General features: G+C 45.2%; 1 protein-coding gene across 25 annotated transcripts in view; it reads left to right on the top strand.

Moving 5' to 3' along the window:
* The window catches only part of LOC139051806 (uncharacterized), a 280,388-nt gene that overhangs the window by 85,751 nt on the left and 168,905 nt on the right, over positions 1-25,732 (top strand). For 14 of the 25 annotated variants that reach the window (XM_070528799.1, XM_070528798.1, XM_070528800.1 and 11 more), the window contains exons 7-9: positions 13,242-13,370; positions 13,965-14,047; positions 21,037-21,375. In XM_070528799.1, the coding sequence (XP_070384900.1) occupies positions 13,242-13,370; positions 13,965-14,047; positions 21,037-21,263 (439 nt within the window). In that variant the 3' untranslated portion in view covers positions 21,264-21,375. Of the gene's footprint in view, positions 1-4,734; positions 4,776-6,757; positions 7,115-13,241; positions 13,405-13,964; positions 14,048-19,130; positions 19,211-21,036; positions 21,376-25,732 lie in introns of those variants that run through there. The other 11 variants (XM_070528818.1, XM_070528812.1, XM_070528817.1 and 8 more) reach the window with 10 other exon arrangements.

Genomic DNA, 25,732 nt, shown 5'->3' with positions numbered 1-25,732 from the left:
CTTTGGGATGCCGAAGATGCCTTCTTCAGTCGATCAGGGCACTCCTTGGAAGCCGTAGGATGAGGCCCCTGGCATAAGGCGCACCGGGGGTGACAGGGGTGGTCCTGAGTGGGGTTCCGTGTACCACACTGGGGGCATAGGTTTGCTTCTAGAGTTGGGCATACATCGGTCCGGTGGCCGACTTGGTGGCAGATGCGGCAGAAATGCGTGGTTGTTCGGTATGGTTTGCATCGTACTTCACCGCTGTAGTATCGCACGTAGAAGGGTACAGCCTTGCCAGTGAATGTGATCACTGCCGCAGCGGTTTGTCCGAGCATGCGGGCATGTAAGATTTCTCGGCCAGGTGCATAGAGCCCGTTAAGGAGGACTTCTGTGGGAGTTCCTGGGGGAATGCCGTGAATGACCCCTTTGACGGAGCTGTCGGGTGCCGCCACGTATGCCGTGACTGCAAATTCTCGACCGCCCAGGTGAATTGTAGTGATGTGACGAATGCTCATAGCTAGCTCTTCGTTTGGTGTGCTAGCAATAGCGATGTTTTGTACTGGGTCAATTCTTACAGTAAGGGTCCGTACGTGCTCAGTAGTGGGGTGCTGACATGCCAGCTTGATGCCTTCAGCGACCTGTGGCGTGGTCCAGGTGGCAAGGTTGAGTCCCTCACGGGGACGGATGATTACCTTGAGGTCGTTTCGAGGCAGCGGTGGGAGTCGGGGTTGTCGGTGAAACGATGGGTGTCGGGGTTGGAGGGGTGGATTGGTGGGAGTCGATGCTTTCTTCCGACCGTACTTAACAGTGAGCCAGTCTCCGCCGGCAGGTTCATCAGGAAGTGGGATTTGCGCGTGCTCGAGATGCATCTCGGTGCCATCACTGGTGGCCATTGGTGCACCGAACTGGGTCAAGATCTTCGGCTAGGCCGTACCCGTCGTTAGGCTTAGCTGGGCGGGCGCCTCTTGCAATGCAACCCATGGCAGTCGCAAAGTGCACAGTTTTCATCACGCTTGATTTCTCATCGTATCGATTCACGCAAAAAAAATAAGGTAGGCTGCTGTTCGCGGCGTCCGGAAGTGCACGATGCAGCCGAGCCCTCTCACGTGCAGTACAGTCCAGCATCACTGCCGTGTCCGGCACAACCTCCAGCTTCTCGTAGGAGCAAACGGGAGCGGTGGCCAGCGAACCACCTTTCTTATAAATAATCGGCAGCATCACCGATCCAAGTTGCATGGACCGACGAGCAGGTGAACCGGGTTGATTCGTTTTCTGGAAATCCTCGATTTTCGCCAAGTAGGCGAACTCCGAAACAGCCCCGAGTTCCAATTTCCTGTTCAGCACGAACCCGCTTTCATCGCGATGTTTGACAGCGCGGCCTACTGTGGCATCCATGGTCGTCACGTGACCGCAATCCATCCGGACAAGGCGCAGTCAACGTACAAACAGGCTCCGGTCCACACACGCGTTTCGCGTCAACGCCGTCGGAGGCGTTTCTAACCAGCGATGGTGGCGCCGCCCTGGCGCTAGCTGTGCATGGCCGATCCCATTGTTACAGCCCCAAGAATATTAATTCTGCTACAGTGGCTAGAATAGGGGAAGTGTGCGCAAGGCGCCGCCTCTCGCGTGGGGTGATCGGATGTTCCGCTCAGGTGGCGCTCGCATTCCCTTACACGTCGCTCGGAGGCGGCGGTCTGCTGTAGGCACTGTGGCATTCCAGCCGCGGCACTGAGGCAGCTTGGTGTTCTACATTCCTTTTTTTAGATTAGCGAAGCCATATCTGAGGCATCTACGATCGCATGGCCTGCGCACTTCGCTTTGCGCTGTTGCAAAAGCCGGTCAAAAATGCATTTACAGCTGCCTAATCCGTACATGCGTCTGGTGGCGTTGATTCTACTGCGGAGGCCACGCTATCGCAGTTTCACATATTTACTAGACTAAACACAGAGCGTATTATTGCCGAGATCTGCGTTTATCCATTCGACAAGCGACGCTGATCTGTTGAACGGCGCCATGTTTGACTTATGTCCGAAACTAATTTATCACGACCGCGGCATTAGCTTCTAAATAATACTGCGAAAATGACCTCATTGTAACTGCCTCCGTGCCCTCCTGCCGATCTTGCTCCTCATTAACCCGTGAGGTCTGAGTTAGTTAATCGGTTCACCTTGTGAGATGACCTGCATTACTGGAGATTCAAAATTGCAGGCATGCTGGTGTTGACTACTAATTCCTAACAAACAGGCACCATATAGCACTGTGTATGAAAATAAAAAATAACTGAGATCCACACAAGCTTCTTAATTTTTATCAGTTTTATTCAGCAAGTTAAGATTAGGCAAAGTGAGCATCCGCATTGTTATGTTGGTTATGTAGTGCGGCGCATCTTCAGATGTTTCTTTTTTTCTCGCGTTGATATTCCTTCTTTGTTCAAAGATTTGATGTAAAAGTGAAGTCGTGTGAAGATAAAAAAAATTCACTATATTGCTTGACAGTGCTTCTTTGTGGGCATCACAACCAATGGAAGGCACGTGTTGCATGCAATGCAAAATATCGGTGACGCTATCTCTTTGGACTTTCTTCCAACTGAACCATGTGCACATTGTGAAGCTATCCTCCAAAGCTTCCACGAATTAAAAAAGTTGTCTGGAGAGATATAGAAGCCCTCCTTTATCACAAAATTGGGTGAAAAATGAGAGAGCTTCATCTGATTTCTCAACCGATGTCAGCAGCTGCTCAAAGCAGTCCCGACATTTGGTTGTTAGTATTTCCCGTCGGGCCACATAGCCAGCCAAATAAAATACCAGCCTTGCATCACTATGCTTCCCCGGATAAGGATGATCAGTGCACAAGGATGATGTTTCAAGCACGCTGGAGGCTTCGTCAATTCTTCCTGCAGCAATCAAGTTGTCCACTTGGTCGGCTGCCTCAGCTGGTTCGACAAATGACACGATTGCGTCACCTGAGCAGTTGCCTGTGTCTAGAGCTTTTACTAAATTATTGAAGCTCAGACAGTTAACAGCAGTAAGGAACTGTTCTGAGGTTGGATGATCATTACATCCCGAAAACTGGCGAATTATGCCAAACAACTTCTCCATGGGATCCTGGCTCAGGCGGGAAGTCAGCAAATATAACGGTAAGCTACCTTTAACGGTTCTTCGCTGAGAATGTGCTTTCCCCACCGGCTGTACAGAAGACGGACATTCTTATAGTGATGTGCGTCTTCATTGTCGGAAGGCACAGGTAGATCAAGGTGATCAACATCGTTTTGCGAAGGTGGCTGCAGCGGCCCATCCTTTCGATGCCTTTTTGATGGCACTGGGGAATGCAAGCTGGACCTCTGTTAAGGCTTTCTTTTCTTCGAAACTGCCTTGGAGAGGTACTTTGGTACATTTGGAAATATCGTCGGTACGACACCCGGCAGAAGAAGTGGCCTGCTTCGGTCCAAGAGCACTGTTTGGCCGTCAATTGAGTGTTCAAAGTGTCGTGAGATGAACGGCTGATCGAAAGGCAGCTCCCATACGGCTGCGTTGCAATCAAGCGGCTTGTCTGCTCTCGGTATGTTCCTTTGCCACTTCTGAAACACGGCGTCTTCCTTCGGGACTCCGAACAATGAAAACTTGTTCTTGCATGACTTGTAACCAATCGTGCATCCGGGCACAAAACACTGGCTTTGACGGCGGCTCATTGTGCGTCATTCGCACAAACTTCGACGAAAATCTTAGCAAGCACACTGAAAAAACTCCGACAACACGTGTAGGAAACTCGCAGTCACCCGCTGTAAAAGCTGTCAACTCGACGAAGACGTGTAAACGTGATCGAGCGCCATCTGGCGGTGGCACCACTACACAGCGTCAGCGACTCCCATAGTGGCCGCTCGGGGATAATCACACTTCCCCTTTCTAGCCACTGTAATTCTGCTCTCAAATTCCACAAATTTCACAAAAGTAAGTCCTCCAGCTGCCTCATAAAAGGATTGCCGCCTTTTACATGTATCTCAACAGGCGGCATTGCCGTTGGCTAAGAGGTAAAGCTTCCTCTCTCATGGTTACGTTCTGCAGCGCGGTCTTCTGTGGCACCCACAGCCATCACGCGACCGGAAGTCGCACGTCGTACAAGGGTCCGTATACCGGCAGCTGGCCCTAGTCTATGCGTTAATAGTAGACCTTGTATTCACGTATAGCGGCCTTAATTATATTTAAAGAACAAACTAACATTCAACTGGCCCTTAAAAAACAAAATTACCACTTTTACAAAAGTTGATTTCACGGTATTTTGCCCGGTACACGTCTTTTTTATTTCTTTGCACTCGACACTGTCATGTTCCGCCGTGACGTGATCACTATACATATCGACACGTCGCGTTCACCGTCAAATATGTACTAGTCGCGTTCCAAGCCACTCTTCGGTGTGCATTCCCGCTTGCAGTGAAAACACGATCTCTGTTTTCCATCCTGCTTAGCGTTTACTGTAATTCTGCCCAACGACGTTTATCTTCACTTATCGTAGACCCATCATCATGGCACACATCATTAAATATGCATGATATTCAGTACGTTTATTTGCATTGAATGTGGTGCTTCTATATGAGTGTTTGGCAACGTGGCACTGTGGTTTGCTTCTGCCATTTGTCTAACTAGCAGGATATGTTTAGATTCCTTTCGTGTAGCCGAATCAGAAAGCAATCGGTTGGCATACACGCGACGGTTTTTTTTTCTGTTCTTGTCTTAATCTCACTTTCGATCTCTGCAGCACACGTTGGGCTATTGGGAGTCTTCCATGTCACTCAAATGGTAAGCTGCGCAACGGCCCAGCACGTGCTCAACTTCGCGGTATGCTCTCACGCAGTTTCCAGCAGCGTTGCCCAATGTAGAGACGATGAAGTCTTTAACCATTCCCACAAATCTTACCGACAGATTTTGTGAAATTACTGTCACGATAGCTAACGGTAATCATGGGAAGTTACAAAAAGTCTAGTCGAAATGTCTTAACAATGCTGATGCTATAATTATTTGATGTAGTCATGATTGCCTTTATCACAGAGACATGCATATGACTATATGACTACAATTAAACCCATATGGAAGACCTGAAACTTAACATCCAAAGCGTTCATTACCAGGTCCAGGCATGCGACAATTTCACACTGCTGTACAATTTCTGCAGCGTAATACATCCTCGCCGAGATCTACTAAAAAACCAAGAATGAACTGCAGTACACCCTGTCACGCCTTTGGCATGCGCCCATCAGCGAAGTCACAGCTTTAGATTATTTAACTACTTCCAAATAGGTTACTCGAAGTGGAAGTGATTCCCTAATCTTCTTTGTAGTGTAGCGAGTTGTGCCGTAAATACTGCTGGCATGACGTTACGGTTTACGTTTGCGTCAGAGCATGAATGGCGGAAAGCGAGCAGTGTATCGATTTGTTCGTATTCTAAAGCGCGTATTGTGCAGTTAGATGTCCATGTTAGAAAAGTTAGTTTGGTAATACGGCGTCGGAGGCACCCTTTATTGAAGAAACATACATTCTGCATTGTTTCTGGTTCTCGGAAAGGCAAAATTGTTTGCACAGAAGTGCTGTTTTACGAACACAGAGTCATTGTCAAATTGAGAAATGATTGACTGTTTTTTTCGTTATGACCGTGATCCAACTCCGGTGGTGATTGCCCCTGATGCTCGACCACGACACCCGAGACCATCTCAACAGGCCTCTATAGCTGTATGTGTCCCGTAGAGCTGCGTGAGCTTTAAGATATGCACCTAAAAAAAGCGAATCCGGTTGTAAATCGGCGTATAAATCAAACGCCTACACAGCATAAGTTTAAGCGTGGGAGTAATGCACCGATTTACACCCTTATACTCCTTCAAGTCTTTACACTTTAAGTGTTTGTACTGCTTTGTCTAGGACGCCCTGACTGAAGAACCAAAGCACGGCTACAGGCTTTTTTAAAAAGGTCCTTGTACACTGAGGCGGAGCAAGTTTCGTCATGTTCATGCACAAGTTGTTGCTTCCATTTGGGAGTAAGATAACTCATGAACTGCGGGCATGCAGTGATGGAAATGGGCACCATTTGGGCCGGCTTATCTTGTTCCCATACACTGATTGCCGTCGGTGTCATCCGCGTTTCAGAAAACAATAGTCTTGGGCATGTTGGATAATAGAACACGTAGCACAATATAAGTACAAACAACAGGTCGAGGCATGACAAGCGTTTGTCCTCTCTCGACCCGTCCTTTGTTGTTTCTGCTCTAGGTATTCCGTATATTGCTTGCGTTTACTTCTTTGAAAGCTCTGCGCTCGCTACATTACTTGCGAGAGTGCTATCTCACACCTCTAACGCGCGTGCTGTTCGTGCCCCGAATGTTTCGGGCATAGAGCTTTGAAGCAAAGGGTAGGCACACCGTTTACATGTGATAACGTTTATTGGACAGGAAGCAGAACCGCATCGTTGCTAGGACCGAGTGAAGCGAGAAAAAGAAATCCTAATTAACACGTATAGTAAAGTATCGATTTCAATGTCTAACTTTCCAAGATACGATGGAGAGGAAAAGCGGTCAGATAAAAGGGCGCCAGGCATGTCATATTCGAGAAGCCTCCGACACTTCATATCTTCCCCTTACAAAAATGACTTTAGACAGTCTATAGAAAGCCTATTGACTTTTTATACACGACCTTGCCTTTCTATAGATTTAGACTTTTTTGATACAAAGTCTATAGACTGTCATAGGCGAAAGTCGATAAAGTTTCTATTTCTTTTTGTCTAACTCCACCAGCAGATGTGCGCAAGGTAATACTGGCGACCAACATCGCCGAAACGTCCATCATCGCCGAAACGTCCATCACCGTCAACGATGTGGTGTACGTTGTCGACACTGGACTTCAGCGCGAGCAGCGCTTCAACCCGTCCAGGGGTGTGAGCCTGCTCGACAAGTTCGCCACGTCGAAGGCCAGTGTGCAGCAGCGAGCGGGTCGCGCAGGTCGTGTGCGACCTGCGCGACCTTTCATGTACAGATGATAAGACTCCCCAGTCTTACCATCTGTACATGAAAGGAGAGCTACAATCATGGGAACAATGTAAGCGGCCAGAAATCCAGACAACTGACCTGACAAGAGTCGTTTTGGACTGTAAGGTGAGTGCAGGATCGCTCGATTGTTTGAAGTTGTAACAATTCACTGCCACTGCTACAGTGCTAAAAAAATGGCAGGACAGTGAACAGTACTCGAAAGATATGGAATGAGAAAGTGCACATTGCGGGCACAACTGTGATCGTTAAATGGGGTGAATGAACTCTCTCTCTCTCTCTCTCTCTCTCTCTATATATATATATATATATATATATATATATATATATATATATATATATATATTTATATGTATATATATAGAGAGAGAGAGGGAGAGAGAGCTGCGCGACCGGCCGCTCGAGTCACATTGCGTGTAATCGCGGGCTTCTTCATGCTCGACCAAGCACTTCTATGGAGCTCGTATTGAGCAACCGAAAGCTTTATCGGAAGTTGCTTATGTTGCTCGACAGTTTTATCATTGAGAATATTCGTCTAATTAACATAATGTAGAAATTATTTACACGAAATATCTAATCAGGGGAATGCAAAAAATATAGACTGAGTATCTCCAAGGGATGGCAAACAACATTAACTTGGTTCTCTCCAGCTACGTCGCATTTGCATATGTTAGTCTAGCTCAAATTAAGTGAAGCATCCCGTATCCTTCTTTACAATTGCAAATATTCTCCATGGCTTCCTATATCCCCGCCGATGAAGGCCATGAGGTGGGACGTCACCAAAGGTCATGTTAACTTGTGCGAACAGCCCGTATACCGATTGTGGTAAGGCGTGAGATGAAGTAGAACACAGCCGATACTGTAAAATTTGTATTGCTTCAGGTTTACATGCCGTATATAGATTGACAATAGAAAAAAATTGTTAATCTGGGCCCAGCCCGTGTACGCTCCAACCAAGCGCAGGTACCGGGACATAATATGGAGCTGCGTTCGATATAAGCCACTGAAGTTGTATAATGCTGAGATTGCTGTAGAGCCTAATTGTAGACTTTAGTATACACATAGTGTATACCTCTGCATTTGTTCACCACATGATAGGACCTACGTAGTCGCTTTCGCCAATCACAGGAGAGTCTTCACAGTTGTCATAGCATGACTTTTGCGGCAGTAGGATAAGGAAAGCAAAACGCCGATCCAATTGTGATAATGGATGATATGAACGCCAACTTTAGCTACAAGTGGATTCCAAACAGGCATCAAGCTAACAGCACAGAAACTCGTAATGTTTGTAGCTGAGAACGCGGACTTTGTGAGTGTGCGTGGAACCGATGTCGCGCATGTGGTGTGCCCTTGTGTGCCCTCCGATTCTCAGATACTTTTCCCATTGTCTGCATATCTCGGCTGCATCACTAACATTGCGCGGCTTTTCGTTGACTGATATCCTGCCCTATGAACTCATCAGAGTTCCTCATTCACTTAAAATATGTGCCGAATTCTCTGAGCCAACTCAGTATTTTGCAGGCGGTATGCCTGCGCAGCCACGCATATGAGTACCTCATTGCCTTACTGATTGCTTTGATCTATCATCGGAGCGGAAAATTAGCACTAACGTACGTGTGGTCATCACATTTGGTGCTACGCTGGAAGATATGCTACAAATGCGCTGTATTACTCATCGTCGCTGGCGATAATGCAAGCGCCTGAAGGGCTCTTTAACGGCTTTTACAAACAGCGCATTCATCCATGTGGGCGTTCCAGTCTCATACGATAGCCCACAGCGTTTGTGATACAACCTGCCATCGCATTTCCTTCGTTCATGAAAAAATTGGAGGACGCTTAAGCTTCGCCTTCAAGAGTGGAATGCGATAGCGTTATCGCATCCCGTTCGCACCACCTACTCAAACGCGCTACGCCAGCCAAACGTCGCGATCGGCTGAGATAGCCGGGCCCCGACGCGCCATGAAGGTGGACGCGGTCATTGGGCGAGTGGCGTGCCACGTGTCGGGGCAGCGCCATACATTGTGAGGAGGGGGTCTTCTGTGTTTGCCGCAAGATGGCTCTGCGTGTGCGCAGAGCGCAGAAGAAATTTAGCGGAAACATACTTCGCTACTCGCGAAACAGCGACTTCTGTAAGTTACATAAGTCATAATTACCGATATAAACCGCAGTATAACTTTCTAGGGCACGTTTCTAAGGCAACACCGCCTTCGCTAGAGGCGATTTTGTCCCGTTTTGAAGGAACGAACTCGTGGCTCAGTGGTAGCCTCTCCGTCGCGCACTCCGGAGACTCCGTCTTGCAGGATGTTTTTTATTTATGAAGCGCCTTCTGCGATTTATCGCTCACCGCCAACGCCGCTGACACCGACGCCGACGGCACCGGCTTTTCTGCGACGCGTGCTCCTTAACGCTGTCGCGATAAAAGGATGAAAAATTGAAAACAAAAGCAACCCGTTCCGGTGCGCATGGCGCGCAGAGAGAGAGAGAAAGAGACAAAAAAAAAGAAACAGGCGCACAGACTTCTCGGAGCGCGCGCGCCTTGTCTCGCGGAGCTCCTGCGCCTGCGCAATGAGCGCCATCTGTCCGCGTCAATTTGAATTCTCAACGAATGCGCCAGGCACGTAAACGCTTGCAGCGGTGGGCGGTGTCTGCCAGAACGTTGGTGTCTGTGCATGCGTGTCTTCTTTGTGGCATCATACATCAACTATACTGAACGGTAAGCTTTAGCAAAGATGTTTTGCGTCAATAGATCATGATTACGTAAGCGCATATCGTAGCGCAAACCGGGTGCATGTAGCGCAGGCGACTCGGGCATAGTATCGGTTTCTCATTTTCATGATTTGATAACGCGCTGTTGTTCTCACTTCTACTATACGGAATGTTTTACGTCAAGTGATCGCTCAGGTTTGTTGATTTTATCGCCATAGTTGATGCGCGTAACAAAGGAAGTATACCATGGTTTAACTTGATTGCCGGTGCATTTGTTTTCTTTTTTGCAATGCATGATTTAGCACTCAATTCTTTCTGTTTAAGCAACATATATGAAAGTACAGCTGGTTCAGGAGCATTATTAATCTACTAACGTTAATGCATAAGTGCAGATGAAAAACAACAGGTGCACATACATAAATACATTCAATTTTTTTGCTGCCACATCTAAACAAAAATGTAAGCTAACTTGTAGATAGCAGATAGCTATGGACTTATGACCTTATACCCTGTTTGTAGACTAGTCTATAAAATGTCTGTGTGGATAGACCGCCTATATATTAATGAAAATTCATTTTTGTTGACAAACATCTGCAGAATGTCATAGAAAAAATTGCATAGGATTATAAAGTTATGTTGTTGTAAACTGAAGTCTATAGATTATCTGTAGAGATTTGTCTATAGGCATTCCATAGACTTCAGTCTGCAAGAGTAGAACTGTATATATAATTCTACTTTGGTAGACTGAAATTTTTAAAATGTCTATAGACAAATGTCTTTAGATAGCCTAAGAAATTTGTCTATAAACATTCTATAGACTTCACTCTAAAAAATAGAACTGTATAATCCTACACACTTTCGTATATAAACATTCTGCGGGCTTTTTTCTACAAAGGTGAATTTTCTTTGATCTATAGACAAGCTATCGACTCAGACTTTTTATAGCCTATATAGCCTATAAGAAGTGTACGACTATAAGTCTATAGACAGTCTATAGATTAGTCTATAGGTATAGTCGATAGATAGTCTACAGACATTTGTCTCTAGATATTCTATAGAACTCAGTCTGCAAAAGAAGAAATATAAGCCTACACACTTGTCTATAGACATGCTGCAGACAATTGTCTGCAGCATGTGTATATATTTATATATATATATATATATATATATATATATTAATAGACACTCTATAGGCTCAGACTTTTTATATACTAGTCTATAGAAAGCTTATAGACTCAGACTTTTATAGAGTAGTCTATAAAAAATCTATAGCCATAAGTCCATAGACTGTCTATAGACTAGTCTAAAGAAATGTTTATAGACTGCCTATAGACTCAGACTTTTAAAGAGTAGTCTACAAAAAGTGTACGGCCATAAGTCCATAGACTGTCTACATACCAGTCTAAAGAAATGTCTATAGACCGTCTATAGACTTCATAGACAAATGCCTATAGTCAGGGTATAGACTTTCTATAAAAATTTTCGTATGGGTCAACGCACCGACTTACCAATTTTCATGAAATTTTGTAAAGATTTCAGGCCTTAAATGAGAAATTTGCTTGGTATACTAGTCACAAGAAATTTCTCCCCAAGTTTCACAATTTCACAATTTCACAGTTTCACAGTTTCACAAAGAAACAATTAACTCAACAACTTCATAACTCAGCAGCGAAACTTGATAGCACAATTCTGCTAATAGGTTCTGATAGTACGTCAAATTCAGACAAATTTAGCATGTTATACAAGAATCTGAAAAAAATTCGGTAATATGGAAATACACCTTTCGCAGAACACTTGCAGAACACTTTTGCAGAACTCTTTTGCAGAACACTTGTACACAACGTAACAAATTCACATAAATATAAATTGACAAATCGAATTTGTCCGCTTTGAATGATATAATGGATGCGTTTACAGAACTGCGATATCTGTTGCTGATGCAAAGCTATTAATTTATAAACTTCGTGCGTATGTTTTTTTCGAACTTTCTAATTTTTGAAAATCGTTCGCGAAAAAGCCAGGCTCTAAATCGAAATTCCGCTTCCAACAGTCCTTAGAATTTTACGTTCTCTGTCAAATGCAGCAAATTTCATTAAAATCGGTCCAGGGCGTATGACAGAAGAACGTTTATTTTTCGCGTTCTACATGTATTTGAATAGGCCGTGTCAGAGTTGGGCCCGAGCTAAAGCTTCCTCTTAAGCACGAACCTAGGGCGCTATAACGTAAAACTATTCAAAACTTTTCTATTGCAATTCTGCAATCGAGCCACCGCAATTGGGCAAAAACATTTTTGTACCACCACCACTTCGTCTGCCTGTCAGGCGACGACCCGAAATCCACAATAGCTCCCCATCTGATATCACGTGTACACACTGATTATGCATAATTTGACCGAACAAAACAGAAATAGTTATTTCTGATTCGACGCCATTTTCCCATTAGCCCTCGGCTATTGGTAAAGTTTTCGGGCTGCACCCAATTCACCTGCCTCTCACGCGACGTCGAAAAACCGTAAAAGCTTACCATGTCAAAATGACGCGTAAACATTAAAGGTGCATTAACGTGCGGAACAAAACTGAATTTTCTTCTGAATGGCCGCAGGCTGCCCCGTTCCGAAAGGAATAAAACATGGCTGCCGCTGATCGCTCAGGCGCTGGCTACTCACACCTGCCGGAGAGCATGGGTTTATTGGCCTATTATGACACTTTTTGCGTGGCCGTGTAACGTTTCGAGCACTTTTGGCACGTTTACGACCTCGTTCATCCAACTCTTCTTTGCTCAGGGTCCGTTTTACCGTCATTCTTAAGCTTCCGTTGCGTGCCGCTGCCATTTTCGACCAGCCACCCCTAACTGAGTCAGGGAAAGTGGACCATTCGCAGGAGCCGGCACCACCCTCTTCATCCGGTTATAGTTTATCAGAGCACTGGCTCGGCCCCATCGAGTGCCTCTCCATTTGAGCGCGCTCCTCGCCTATTATCAGCCAGTTGGATAACTGTTAAGTTAGATAACCGCCGCAGTGTAGGAAATGTTATTCGTTTATAAAGCAAACAAAAGTGACCTCCTATGAACGTGTTGAGCGTTTGATTGTTCTGTTCAGACAACCCTGCGGGTGAACGGCCGGTGCTTGCGTGAGTGGTTACGCCAATTTGATGTCAGGAGAATGGAATAAAAACACATTGGAATAGTTTTACGTTATACGGCCCCTACTTTAATGGCTACGTTATACAGCGCTGCCTGCGGTGGCATCCACGGTTGGCACATCCTGCCACCCCGCCCCCCCGCCCAACGATGTACAGGCGGCGTACAAACGGTTTCCGCTGGTCAAGACGCGAGTGTTCCCGTCAACGCCGTCGGCGGCGTTTCTATCAAGTGATTGTGGCACCGCCCTAGCGTTAGCTGTGCGTGCACGCTCTCATTATTAAAGTCCGAACGATATAATTTCTCCTCTTAGATTCGACAAACTTCATTCCAAGTTAGTCCCGGTGTTGTCTCGTAAAAACATTTCTGCCTTTTGCGCGTATTTGAACAGGCGGAATCGCAGTTCCCCTCGACCTAAAGCTTCCTCTTTCTTGGCAACGGTTTGCAGCGTGGTATACCATGGCATCCACTCAGCTGAGAACCAAGCTCGCCCGAGACCGACATCTCGTGTCGTACGAAGGTCCGTACGCTGGAATCTTTCCCTAGTCTATGTGGTAAGAGCAGACCTTGAATCCACGTATACGGTTCTTAACTATAGTGTTTAAAACAATCTAATGGTTAACTAGCTGTTAAAAACTAGAAATTTGTCATGTTACCCAACTTCACCAAGTACATGTTCAGTACGTGTTTGCACTCCACACGGTCATGTGCCGCCGTTCCCTCATAGTTATGTGTCGACGCGTCTTGTTGACACTTACTAGTGCACTCGACGCATTGCAAGCCAGTTTTCGGCGTGTATTCGCACTTCCAGGGGAAACTCGATCTCGTTGTTCAGCGCTACTTAGGGTTTAGCGTCTATCTACCCAACGTTTTTTATATTCATTTTCTGTATAGATACGCCATCAGGGCACTGGTCATGAAACGTGCATCACCTGCGTACGTTTCTGTCCTTTAAACTGTGCTTGTCTTCTGGCATTTGCCTATCTAGAAATGAATATACAGATTACTTTCGTGCACTCAAATCGGATTACCGTCGGTTGACAGGCACGCAACGATTTTTTTTCTTTTTTTCTGTTCTACCATCTTCTCTTAATCTCACTTTCGATCTCTGCAGCACACGTAGGCTGTCGGGATTACTCCATGTCACACCACGGCATCCCGAGTTACAGCCTAGCACTACGCCTGGTCAACTTCGTGGTAAGCTCGCACACAGTTTCGAGCAGCGTTGCCTAATGCACAGATAAGATTGAGTCGTTACATTAAATATTAGCCTTACCTATTATATTACCTATTACATTAAGCATTAACCTTACCGGCAGGTTTCGTGAAATCATTGTCACGCTGGCTCGTTAATATTAAAGGACTTCACAATATATATAATCGAAATGCTTTAACAGTGTAGGTGATGCTTTATCGTTTGGTTTCGTCGCGATTGCCTTAACCACAGAGGCATGAATATGAACACATGGCCAGAGGTAGTACACACACAAGTACTGATTATGAAATTGAGAGAATAATATTTAAGCCGCATGTCGGACGAGTGAAGCCTCATACAAAACCGGAAAACTGACATCTGAGGTGTTCATAACGACTTCTCCACATGCAGCAATAACTTGCTGCTGCACAGTTTTTGCAGGGTAATAAATTTTCGCCTACGCCAACCGCAAAATCCAAGATTTATGCAGCGCCCCCCGCCGCTCGTCGAGCCTATCGCTTATCGGGGAGGACGGCGCTTCCTTTCCGTGTGCCGCCGCCAAAGATGCTGACTCACTGCCAAGCCGATGCCTAGAGCCGCGGCCGCTCACTTCGCCACGGTTCGCGCGCGCGGTTGTTTCGCACGGAGCCGGGTTAAGCAATACGGTAGCGCATGAACGCAGTCCGGCGGCTTTATTTCGCATTTGGCGGGCTATCTTTAAACGCCGAAAAGAATAACCGCGCATCAAGACCGCTTCGTGTTGTCCCCTTCTTCAAGGCCCTTGTTTTCTTGCGGTAACTTCCCAATATCATGAATAACCAACTGGCCTACACCCACACACTGCTACGCGGGATTTTCGTTGCCGCAAGAAGTTAGATCAGTCGTTTGCGAATCCCCTCCACAGCGCAACGAAGCGCACTTGGCCCTAAAGTTAATATATGAATTTCTGTACCATTCATCTTCGTTAATTGACTGATTGATCGAAATATAAATATATATATATATATATTCTAAGGAGTGCCACATGATGGCAAACCATATGCCGTTGGTATCAATCAGCGTCGGCTGACCACTTTTTTTTTTAAGTCCTTGGTTCAAGTTACGCGAAGCAATCGATATTTTATTCTCATCAAATGCGTTCCTTTATATGTATGCGAACACCCATGCGTAAAAAAATCGGTGCTAACAAAAATAAACTTTAAAAGAAAACACGCTTAGCGGCAGTCTCCCGCAGATACAACTCGTGAAGCAGTATTTAGCATGTGCCTTTGCCCGGTTGCCATTATGTCACAAGTATTAACCTCCGCCTTCTCCGAAAGGAAGCGCCGTTTTCGATGTGGCTCGTGGTTCCTTCCCGGCGGGAAGTGGAATTCCGCGCGGGGGCTGAGCTTGTATTTGTCCGCACTGCTTATTAACCAAACAGTCGGTGCACGACAACATGCGGTTGGTTCTCCCAAAACTTTGTTACTGTCCCGTTGAACACACTGGTACTTAGTGACGCGCAAGTCGAGTGAACGTGCTTTCATTTGGGAGGAAATACATGAAAGCTGCCGCGGAGCTTTACACTGAACTGCGTATTACCGAGAACAGTGACGCAATCTCTGTTATTAAACGTGGGTGGCAGAGAGCAAGTCGGAAGAGGCTTCACAATTTTTTACAGGCGTAACGATGTTCTTAAGAAAAATTACAACATGATTATAGTCCGACGCAGTAGTTCAGCGGAAACCCGCAAGGTGGAGAGAAGTAAAGAATAAAGGAAAATCAGACATCCACACGTTCGTAGCAATTGCTACAAAGGAAACCCATACGGGTTCCTCGAAGGAAAAGCCTCATAGTTGAAGAAAGATTCGTCCTGGTCCGGTACTCGAACCCTGGACCACCACCTTTCCGGGGCAGCCGCTCTACCATCTGAGCTAACCAGGCGGCTAGCAGATGGCAGGGCGAAGTCGAATTTGTCGACAACACGAAGCAAAGGCAAGTGTTTGACGTAGTGGTTCAGCGGAAACCCGCAAGGTGGAGAGAAGTAAAGAATAAAGGCAAATCAGACGAATCTTTCTTCAACTATGAGGCTTTTCCTTCGAGGAACCCGTATGGGTTTCCTTTGTAGCAATTGCTACGAACGGGTGGATATCTGATTTGCATTTATTCGCCATGATCATAGTCCGTAATGGAAAAAAAAATCCTGGCTTGGTATCAGCTCCGACGGACCCATCAGCTAGAATACAGATAGGTCCTGCTACGTTTATAGCGCGTGGTGAGCCAGCAGAGACGGGTACCTATAGCGTGGCTGGTACATAAGGACAACGCCCCAATTACGTCAGAGTGCCACCGGCAACTAGTCCGGAGGGATGTAGCCGTCCTGTCCTCCAGATTCTGACTATAATGAGTGCTCTTTTATTCCCCGAGCTTACGGGGCTTATCAAGAGTGACCGTTTTGAAGGCGTCCTTGCTATCAAAAGAGCCGTAACAACTCCCCTCCCCCCTCCAGATAAATCCTTCCAGCACTGCATGTAGTCGTCGCAGAGGAAGATACAAAAGTTTGTCACAATGGAGGGGCATTACTTACAACGTAATCGATATTCAAGGCGTAGTTTGTGAGCCATGACGTTGAAGCAGCGTACTTGAGTTAGGCGCTTTCACGCAAACACGAAATGTATAAGTGTCCTCCTTCATGTCTGCGTGCACGTGTCTACTTCAAGCGCGCTTACCTGTCACTAACTTCAAGGGGGCGGAATGTAACTTGCAGTTGACGCCAGTCGCACAGATTTTCATACTCCTGTATCTCTTCAATTGGCACAGTAAAAAAAGCACAAAGGACTGTAAAAAGGGACATTCAACGATTATGTCCGAGGAAGGGTTTCAGCAGCAGTTGCATGAACAAAAAGACAGCTGTGAAAACACCGTCTTCGGCTTGTCAAATGTTTTAAAAAGCCGGCTTCGAGATAAGTTCATCAGTTTTCTCTTCTTAACATCGCTAAGCTGGTTCTAGTTGTATTTTACAAAGATATTCTACACAATCAAACCACTCCCGTCACCTCACACTCACATTTGGAATAATTTGGGATATAACCGACCATTTTTCTCAGTTCTGTCTATTTTATCGTTGCAAAAAATTTTCCTTTTAAAGGGGCGCAGACATGGTATTTATGTCTTATTCTTTTGCTTCAAACGAAGGTTCAGTACCTCTAAACGGCTGCAAAATCTTACTGTCGATCCTCGCCGTGCCGGTAATATTTTAATGAAATAGGATTTAAACATATGTCGAGATTGTTTGGTCGTGCATATAGGTTGATGGCTCATTTTTGGTAACATTTCTTTTCAGAAAAATAAACATTTACCCACCGTGGTTGCTCTGTGGCTATGGTGTTAGGCTGCTGAGTACGAGGTCGCGGGATCGAATTCCAGCCACGGCGGTTGCATTTCGATGGGGGCGAAATGCGAAAACCCCCGTGTACTTAGATTTATTTGCACGGTAAAGAACCCCAGGTGGTCTAAATTTCCAGAGTCCTCCTCTACGGCGTTCCTCGTAATCAGAAAGTGGTTTAGGCACGTAAAACACCATTATTTGATTTGCTTCAAAGAAACCTTTGCACTATTCGAATAAATAAGGTAGCTTCGAAAATATCGCGCACGGCGCTTTAAGAAACAACCCATGGCAGTCGCAAAGCGCACAGTTTTCATCACGCTTGATTTCTCATCGTATCGATTCACGCAAAAAAAAATAAGGTAGGCTGCTGTTCGCGGCGTCCGGAAGTGCACGATGCAGCCGAGCCCTCTCACGTGCAGTACAGTCCAGCATCACTGCCGTGTCCGGCACAACCTCCAGCTTCTCGTAGGAGCAAACGGGAGCGGTGGCCAGCGAACCACCTTTCTTATAAATAATCGGCAGCATCACCGATCCAGGTTGCATGGAGCGACGAGCAGGTGAACTGGGTTGATTCGTTTTCTGGAAATCCTCGATTTTCGCCAAGTAGGCGAACTCCGAAACAGCCCCGAGTTCCAATTTCCTGTTCAGCACGAACCCGCTTTCATCGCGATGTTTGACAGCGCGGCCTACTGTGGCATCCATGGTCGTCACGTGACCGCAATCCATCCGGACAAGGCGCAGTCAACGTACAAACAGGCTCCGGTCCACACACGCGTTTCTCCTCAACGCCGTCGGAGGCGTTTCTAACCAGCGATGGTGGCGCCGCCCTGGCGCTAGCTGTGCATGGCCGATCTCATTGTTACAGCCCCAAGAATATTATATCTGCTCTCAAATTCCACAAATTTCACACAAGTAAGTCCTCCAGCTGCCTCATAAAAGGATTGCCGCCTTTTACATGTATCTCAACAGGCGGCATTGCCGTTGGCTAAGAGGTAAAGCTTCCTCTCTCATGGTTACGTTCTGCAGTGCGGTCTTCTGTGGCACCCACAGCCATCACGCGACCGGAAGTCGCACGTCGTACAAGGGTCCGTATATACCGGCAGCTGGCCCTAGTCTATGCGTTAATAGTAGACCTTGTATTCACGTATAGCGGCCTTAATTATATTTAAAGAACAAACTAACATTCAACTGGCCCTTAAAAAACAAAATTACCACTTTTACACAAGTTGATTTCACGGTATTTTGCCCGGTACACGTCTTTTTTATTTCTTTACACTCGACACTGTCATGTTCCGCCGTGACGTGATCACTATACATATCGACACGTCGCGTTCACCGTCAAATATGTACTAGTCGCGTTCCAAGCCACTCTTCGGTGTGCATTCCCGCTTGCAGTGAAAACACGATCTCTGTGTTCCATCCTGCTTAGCGTTTACTGTAATTCTGCCCAACGACGTTTATCTTCACTTATCGTAGACCCGTCATCATGGCACACATCATTAAATGTGCATGATATTCAGTACGTTTATTTGCATTGAATGTGGTGCTTCTATATGACTGTTTGGCAACGTGGCCCTGTGGTTTGCTTCTGCCATTTGTCTAACTAGCAGGATATGTTTAGATTCCTTTCGTGTACCCGAATCAGAAAGCAATCGGTTCGCATACACGCGACGGTTTTTTTTCTGTTCTTGTCTTAATCTCACTTTCGATCTCTGCAGCACACGTTGGGCTATTGGGATTCTTCCATGTCACTCAAATGGTAAGCTGCGCAACGGCCCAGCACGTGCTCAACTTCGCGGTATGCTCTCACGCAGTTTCCAGCAGCGTTGCCCAATGTAGAGACGATGAAGTCTTTAACCATTCCCACAAATCTTACCGACAGATTTTGTGAAATTACTGTCAAGATAGCTAACGGTAATCATGGGAAGTTACAAAAAGTCTAGTCGAAATGTCTTAACAATGCTGATGCTATAATTATTTGACGTAGTCATGATTGCCTTTATCACAGAGACATGCATATGACTATATGACTACAATTAAACCCATATGGAAGACCTGAAACTTAACATCCGAAGCGTTCATTACCAGGTCCAGGCATGCGACAATTTCACACTGCTGTACAATTTCTGCAGCGTAATACATCCTCGCCGAGATCTACTAAAAAACCAAGAATGAACTGCAGTACACCCTGTCACGCCTTTGGCATGCGCCCATCAGCGAAGTCACAGCTTTAGATTATTTAACTACTTCCAAATAGGTTACTCGAAGTGGAAGTGATTCCCTAATCTTCTTTGTAGTGTAGCGAGTTGTGCCGTAAATACTGCTGGCATGACGTTACGGTTTACGTTTGCGTCAGAGCATGAATGGCGGAAAGCGAGCAGTGTATCGATTTGTTCGTATTCTAAAGCGCGTATTGTGCAGTTAGATGTCCATGTTAGAAAAGTTAGTTTGGTAATACGGCGTGGGAGGCACCCTTTATTTAAGAAACATACATTCTGCATTGTTTCTGGTTCTCGGAAATGCAAAATTGTTTGCACAGAGGTGCTGTTTTACGAACACAGAGTCATTGTCAAATTGAGAAATGATTGACTGTTTTTTTCGTTATGACCGTGATCCAACTCCGGTGGTGATTGCCCCTGATGCTCGACCACGACACCCGAGACCATCTCAACAGGCCTCTATAGCTGTATGTGTCCCGTAGAGCTTCGTGAGCTTTAAGATATGCACCTAAAAAAAGCGAATCCGGTTGTAAATCGGCGTATAAATCACACGCCTGCACAGCATTAGTTTAAGCGTGGGAGTAATGCACCGATTTACACCCTTATACTCCTTCAAGTCTTTACACTTTAAGTGTTTGTACTGCTTTGTCTAGGACGCCCTGACTGAAGAACCAAAGCACGGCTACAGGCTTTTTTAAAAAGGTCCTTGTACACTGAGGCGGAGCAAGTTTCGTCATGTTCATGCACAAGTTGTTGCTTCCATTTGCGAGTAAGATAACTCATGAACTGCGGGCATGCAGTGATGGAAATGGGCACCATTTGGGCCGGCTTATCTTGTTCCCATACACTGATTGCCGTCGGTGTCATCCGCGTTTCAGAAGGCAATAGTCTTGGGCATGTTGGATAATAGAACACGTAGCACAATATAAGTACAAACAACAGGTCGAGGCATGACAAGCGTTTGTCCTCTCTCGACCCGTCCTTTGTTCTTTCTGCTCTAGGTATTCCGTATATTGCTTGCGTTTACTTCCTTGAAAGCTCTGCGCTCGCTACATTACTTGCGAGAGTGCTATCTCACACCTCTAACGCGCGTGCTGTTCGTGCCCCGAATATTTCGGACATAGAGCTTTGAAGCAAAGGGTAGGCACACAGTTTACATGTGATAACGTTTATTGGACAGGAAGCAGAACCGCATCGTTGCTAGGACCGAGTGAAGCGAGAAAAAGAAATCCTAATTAACACGTATAGTAAAGTATCGATTTCAATGTATATATAGAAAGCCTATAGACTTTTTATACACGACCTTGCCTTTCTATAGATTTAGACTTTTTTGATACAAAGTCTATAGACTGTCTATAGGCGAAAGTCGATAAAGTTTCTATTTCTTTTTGTCTAACTCCACCAGCAGATGTGCGCAAGGTAATACTGGCCACCAACATCGCCGAAACGTGCATCACCGTCAACGATGTGGTGTACGTTGTCGACACTGGACTTCAGCGCGAGCAGCGCTTCAACCCGTCCACGGGTGTGAGCCTGCTCGAAAAGTTCGCCACGTCGAAGGCCAGTGTGCAGCAGCGAGCAGGTCGCGCAGGTCGTGTGCGACCTGCGCGACCTTTCATGTACAGATGGTAAGACTCCCCAGTCTTACCATCGGTACATGAAAGGAGAGCTACAATCATGGGAACAATGTAAGCGGCCAGAAATCCAGACAACTGACCTGACAAGAGTCGTTTTGGACTGTAAGGTGAGTGCAGGATCGCTCGATTGTTTGAAGTTGTAACAATTCACTGCCACTGCTACAGTGCTAAAAAAATGGCAGGACAGTGAACAGTACTCGAAAAATATGGAATGAGAAAGTGCACATTGCGGGCACAACTGTGATCGTTAAATGGGGTGAATGAACTCTCTCTCTCTATATATATATATATGTACATATATATATATATATATATATATATATATATATATATATATATATATATATATATATAGAGAGAGAGAGAGAGAGAGAGAGAGAGAGAGAGAGCTGCGCGACCGGCCGCTCGAGTCACATTGCGTGTAATCGCGGGCTTCTTCATGCTCGACCAAACACTTCTATGGAGCTCGTATTGAGCAACCGAAAGCTTTATCGGAAGTTTCTTATGTTGCTCGACAGTTTTATCATTGAGAATATTCGTCTAATTAACATAATGTAGAAATTATTTACACGAAATATCTAATCAGGGGAATGCAAAAAATATAGACTGAGTATCTCCAAGGGATGGCAAACAACATTAACTTGGTTCTCTCCAGCTACGTCGCATTTGCATATGTTAGTCTAGCTCAATATAAGTGAAGCATCCCGTATCCTTCTTTACAATTGCAAATATTCTCCATGGCTTCCTATATCCCCGCCGATGAAGGCCATGAGGTGGGACGTCACCAAAGGTCATGTTAACTTGTGCGAACAGCCCGTATACCGATTGTGGTAAGGCGTGAGATGAAGTAGAACACAGCCGATACTGTAAAATTTGTATTGCTTCAGGTTTACATGCCGTATATAGATTGACAATAGAAAAAAATTGTTAATCTGGGCCCAGCCCGTGTACGCTCCAACCAAGCGCAGGTACCGGGACATAATATGGAGCTGCGTTCGATATAAGCCACTGAAGTTGTATAATGCTGAGATTGCTGTAGAGCCTAATTGTAGACTTTAGTATACACATAGTGTATACCTCTGCATTTGTTCACCACATGATAGGACCTACGTAGTCGCTTTCGCCAATCACAGGAGAGTCTTCACAGTTGTCATAGCATGACTTTTGCGGCAGTAGGATAAGGAAAGCAAAACGCCGATCCAATTGTGATAATGGATGATATGAACGCCAACTTTAGCTACAAGTGGATTCCAAACAGGCATCAAGCTAACAGCACAGAAACTCGTAATGTTTGTAGCTGAGAACGCGGACTTTGTGAGTGTGCGTGGAACCGATGTCGCGCATGTGGTGTGCGCATTGTGTGCCCTCCGATTCTCAGATACTTTTCCCATTGTCTTCATATCTCGGCTGCATCACTAACATTGCGCGGCTTTTCGTTGACTGATATCCTGCCCTATGAACTCATCAGAGTTCCTCATTCACTTAAAATATGTGCCGAATTCTCTGAGCCAACTCAGTATTTTGCAGGCGGTATGCCTGCGCAGCCACGCATATGAGTACCTCATTGCCGTACTGATTGCTTTGATCTATCATCGGAGCGGAAAATTAGCACTAACGTACGTGTGGTCATCACATTTGGTGCTACGCTGGAAGATATGCTACAAATGCGCTGTATTACTCATCGTCGCTGGCGATAATGCAAGCGCCTGAAGGGCTCTTTAACGGCTTTTACAAACAGCGCATTCATCCATGTGGGCGTTCCAGTCTCATACGATAGCCCACAGCGTTTGTGATACAACCTGCCATCGCATTTCCTTCGTTCATGAAAAAATTGGAGGACGCTTAAGCTTCGCCTTCAAGAGTGGAATGCGATAGCGTTATCGCATCCCGTTCGCACAACCTACTCAAACGCGCTACGCCAGCCAAACGTCGCGATCGGCTGAGATAGCCGGGCCCCGACGCGCCATGAAGGTGGACGCGGTCATGGGGCGAGTGGCGTGCCACGTGTCGGGGCAGCGCCACACATTGTGAGGAGGGGGTCTTCTGTGTTTGCCGCAAGATGGCTCTGCGTGTGCGCAGAGCGCAGAAGAAATTTAGCGGAAACATACTTCGCTACTCGCGAAACAGCGACTTCTGTAAGTTACATAAGTCATAATTACCGATATAAACCGCAGTATAACTTTCTAGGGCACGTTTCTAAGGCAACACCGCCTTCGCTAGAGGCGATTTTGTCCCGTTTTGAAGGAACGAACTCGTGGCTCAGTGGTAGCCTCTCCGTCGCGCACTCCGGAGACTCCGTCTTGCAGGATGTTTTTTATTTATGAAGCGCCTTCTGCGATTTATCGCTCACCGCCAACGCCGCTGACACCGAAGTCGACGGCACCGGCTTTTCTGCGACGCGTGCTCCTTAACGCTGTCGCGATAAAAGGATGAAAAATTGAAAACAAAAGCAACCCGTTCCGGTGCGCATGGCGCGCAGAGAGAGAGAGAAAGAGACAAAAAAAAAGAAACAGGCGCACAGACTTCTCGGAGCGCGCGCGCCTTGTCTCGCGGAGCTCCTGCGCCTGCGCAATGAGCGCCATCTGTCCGCGTCAATTTGAATTCTCAACGAATGCGCCAGGCACGTAAACGCTTGCAGCGGTGGGCGGTGTCTGCCAGAACGTTGGTGTCTGTGCATGCGTGTCTTCTTTGTGGCATCATACATCAACTATACTGAACGGTAAGCTTTAGCAACGATGTTTTGCGTCAATAGATCATGATTACGTAAGCGCATATCGTAGCGCAAACCGGCTGCATGTAGCGCAGGCGACTCGGGCATAGTATCGGTTTCTCATTTTCATGATTTGATAACGCGCTGTTGTTCTCACTTCTACTATACGGAATGTTTTACGTCAAGTGATCGCTCAGGTTTGTTGATTTTATCGCCATAGTTGATGCGCGTAAAAAAGGAAGTATACCATGGTTTAACTTGATTGCCGGTGCATTTGTTTTATTTTTTGCAATGCATGATTTAGCACTCAATTCTTTCTGTTTAAGCAACATATATGAAAGTACAGCTGGTTCAGGAGCATTATTAATCTACTAACGTTAATGCATAAGTGCAGATGAAAAACAGCAGGTGCACATACATAAATACATTCAATTTTTTTGCTGCCACATCTAAACAAAAATGTAAGCTAACTTGTAGATAGCAGATAGCTATGGACTTATGACCTTATACCCTGTTTGTAGACTAGTCTATAAAATGTCTGTGTGGATAGACCGCCTATATAATAATGAAAATTCATTTTTGTTGACAAACATCTGCAGAATGTCATAGAAAAAAGTGCATAGGATTATAAAGTTATGTTGTTGTAAACTGAAGTCTATAGATTATCTGTAGAGATTTGTCTATAGGCATTCCATAGACTTCAGTCTGCAAGAGTAGAACTGTATATATAATTCTACTTTGGTAGACTGAAATTTTTAAAATGTCTATAGACAAATGTCTTTAGATAGTCTAAGACATTTGTCTATAAACATTCTATAGACTTCACTCTAAAAAATAGAACTGTATAATCCTACACACTTTCGTATATAAACATTCTGCGGGCTTTTTTCTACAAAGGTGAATTTTCTTTGATCTATAGACAAGCTATCGACTCAGACTTTTTATAGCCTATATAGCCTATAAGAAGTGTACGACTATAAGTCTATAGACAGTCTATAGATTAGTCTATAGGTATAGTCGATAGATAGTCTACAGACATTTGTCTCTAGATATTCTATAGAACTCAGTCTGCAAAAGAAGAAATATAAGCCTACACACTTGTCTATAGACATGCTGCAGACAATTGTCTGCAGCATGTGTATATATTTATATATATATATATTTATATATATATATATATATATATATATATATATATATATATATATATATATATATATATATTAATAGACACTCTATAGGCTCAGACTTTTTATATACTAGTCTATAGAAAGCTTATAGACTCAGACTTTTATAGAGTAGTCTATAAAAAATCTATAGCCATAAGTCCATAGACTGTCTATAGACTAGTCTAAAGAAATGTTTATAGACTGCCTATAGACTCAGACTTTTAAAGAGTAGTCTACAAAAAGTGTACGGCCATAAGTCCATAGACTGTCTACATACCAGTCTAAAGAAATGTCTATAGACCGTCTATAGACTTCATAGACAAATGCCTATAGTCAGGGTATAGACTTTCTATAAAAATTTTCGTATGGGTCAACGCACCGACTTACCAATTTTCATGAAATTTTGTAAAGATTGCAGGCCTTAAATGAGAAATTTGCTTGGTATACTAGTCACAAGAAATTTCTCCCCAAGTTTCACAATTTCACAATTTCACAGTTTCACAAAGAAACAATTAACTCAACAACTTCATAACTCAGCAGCGAAACTTGATAGCACAATTCTGCTGATAGGTTCTGATAGTACGT

This window comes from Dermacentor albipictus, unplaced genomic scaffold, assembly GCF_038994185.2.
Source record: "Dermacentor albipictus isolate Rhodes 1998 colony unplaced genomic scaffold, USDA_Dalb.pri_finalv2 scaffold_14, whole genome shotgun sequence".
NCBI lineage: Eukaryota > Metazoa > Arthropoda > Arachnida > Ixodida > Ixodidae > Dermacentor > Dermacentor albipictus.
This window is presented reverse-complemented; position numbering and strand designations above follow the sequence as displayed.